Here is a 529-nt window from a genome sequence, read left to right on the forward strand (position 1 = left end):
CTTCCCATCAGCCAACCCTTATGAGCTTGGAGTATATATCTATTCAACTCGCTGTCCATAGCAGACAAACGCTGCAAGTTTTTCATCCTGTAATTCATGGCAGCAACGGCTGCGTAAGCTTTGACGAAATCATTTGCTCCGCACTCGTCTACGAACTCCAATGACTGCAGGATTCTAAGCTGGTCCTCATTCTCATGTATCAGAGTTATAGAAGCACTTGCCACCCTAGCCAGCGTCAAGAGAGATATTTTGAATGCATTCGAATCCATCATATTCTCCAGAGCTGTCTGCAAACGCTCGGCGTCTGAGAAAATAATCTTCTCAGAGCAGTACTCATACACTTGCTGACCGTGGGATTTTGCAAGACTTACCAACTCCACTAGAGCATCGCGGGCTCCTCCAATGGAAGCTCCCATTTTGCTGACGGCCTCACTCCGAATGAGTGGAAGGTTTGGATCCATGCGGCCCTTTGCAACATTGTACTCCCCTTCCGCCTTTTCAGCTGTGTCCACGTTTTCCTTTAATACAT

General features: G+C 47.3%; 1 protein-coding gene across 1 annotated transcript in view; it reads right to left on the reverse strand.

Annotated features, from left to right (window-relative positions):
- EMH_0013490 (uncharacterized protein) overlaps positions 1-529 on the reverse strand; it is a gene marked incomplete at both ends in the record, with an annotated part of 3966 nt that overhangs the window by 970 nt on the left and 2467 nt on the right. Inside the window, one exon of the mRNA XM_013499840.1 lies at positions 1-527. Coding sequence (XP_013355294.1) covers positions 1-527 — 527 coding nt within the window. The remainder of the gene's footprint in view (positions 528-529) is intronic.

This window comes from Eimeria mitis, genomic scaffold, assembly GCF_000499745.2.
Source record: "Eimeria mitis Houghton genomic scaffold, Emh_scaff473, whole genome shotgun sequence".
In the NCBI taxonomy this organism is placed as follows: domain Eukaryota; phylum Apicomplexa; class Conoidasida; order Eucoccidiorida; family Eimeriidae; genus Eimeria; species Eimeria mitis.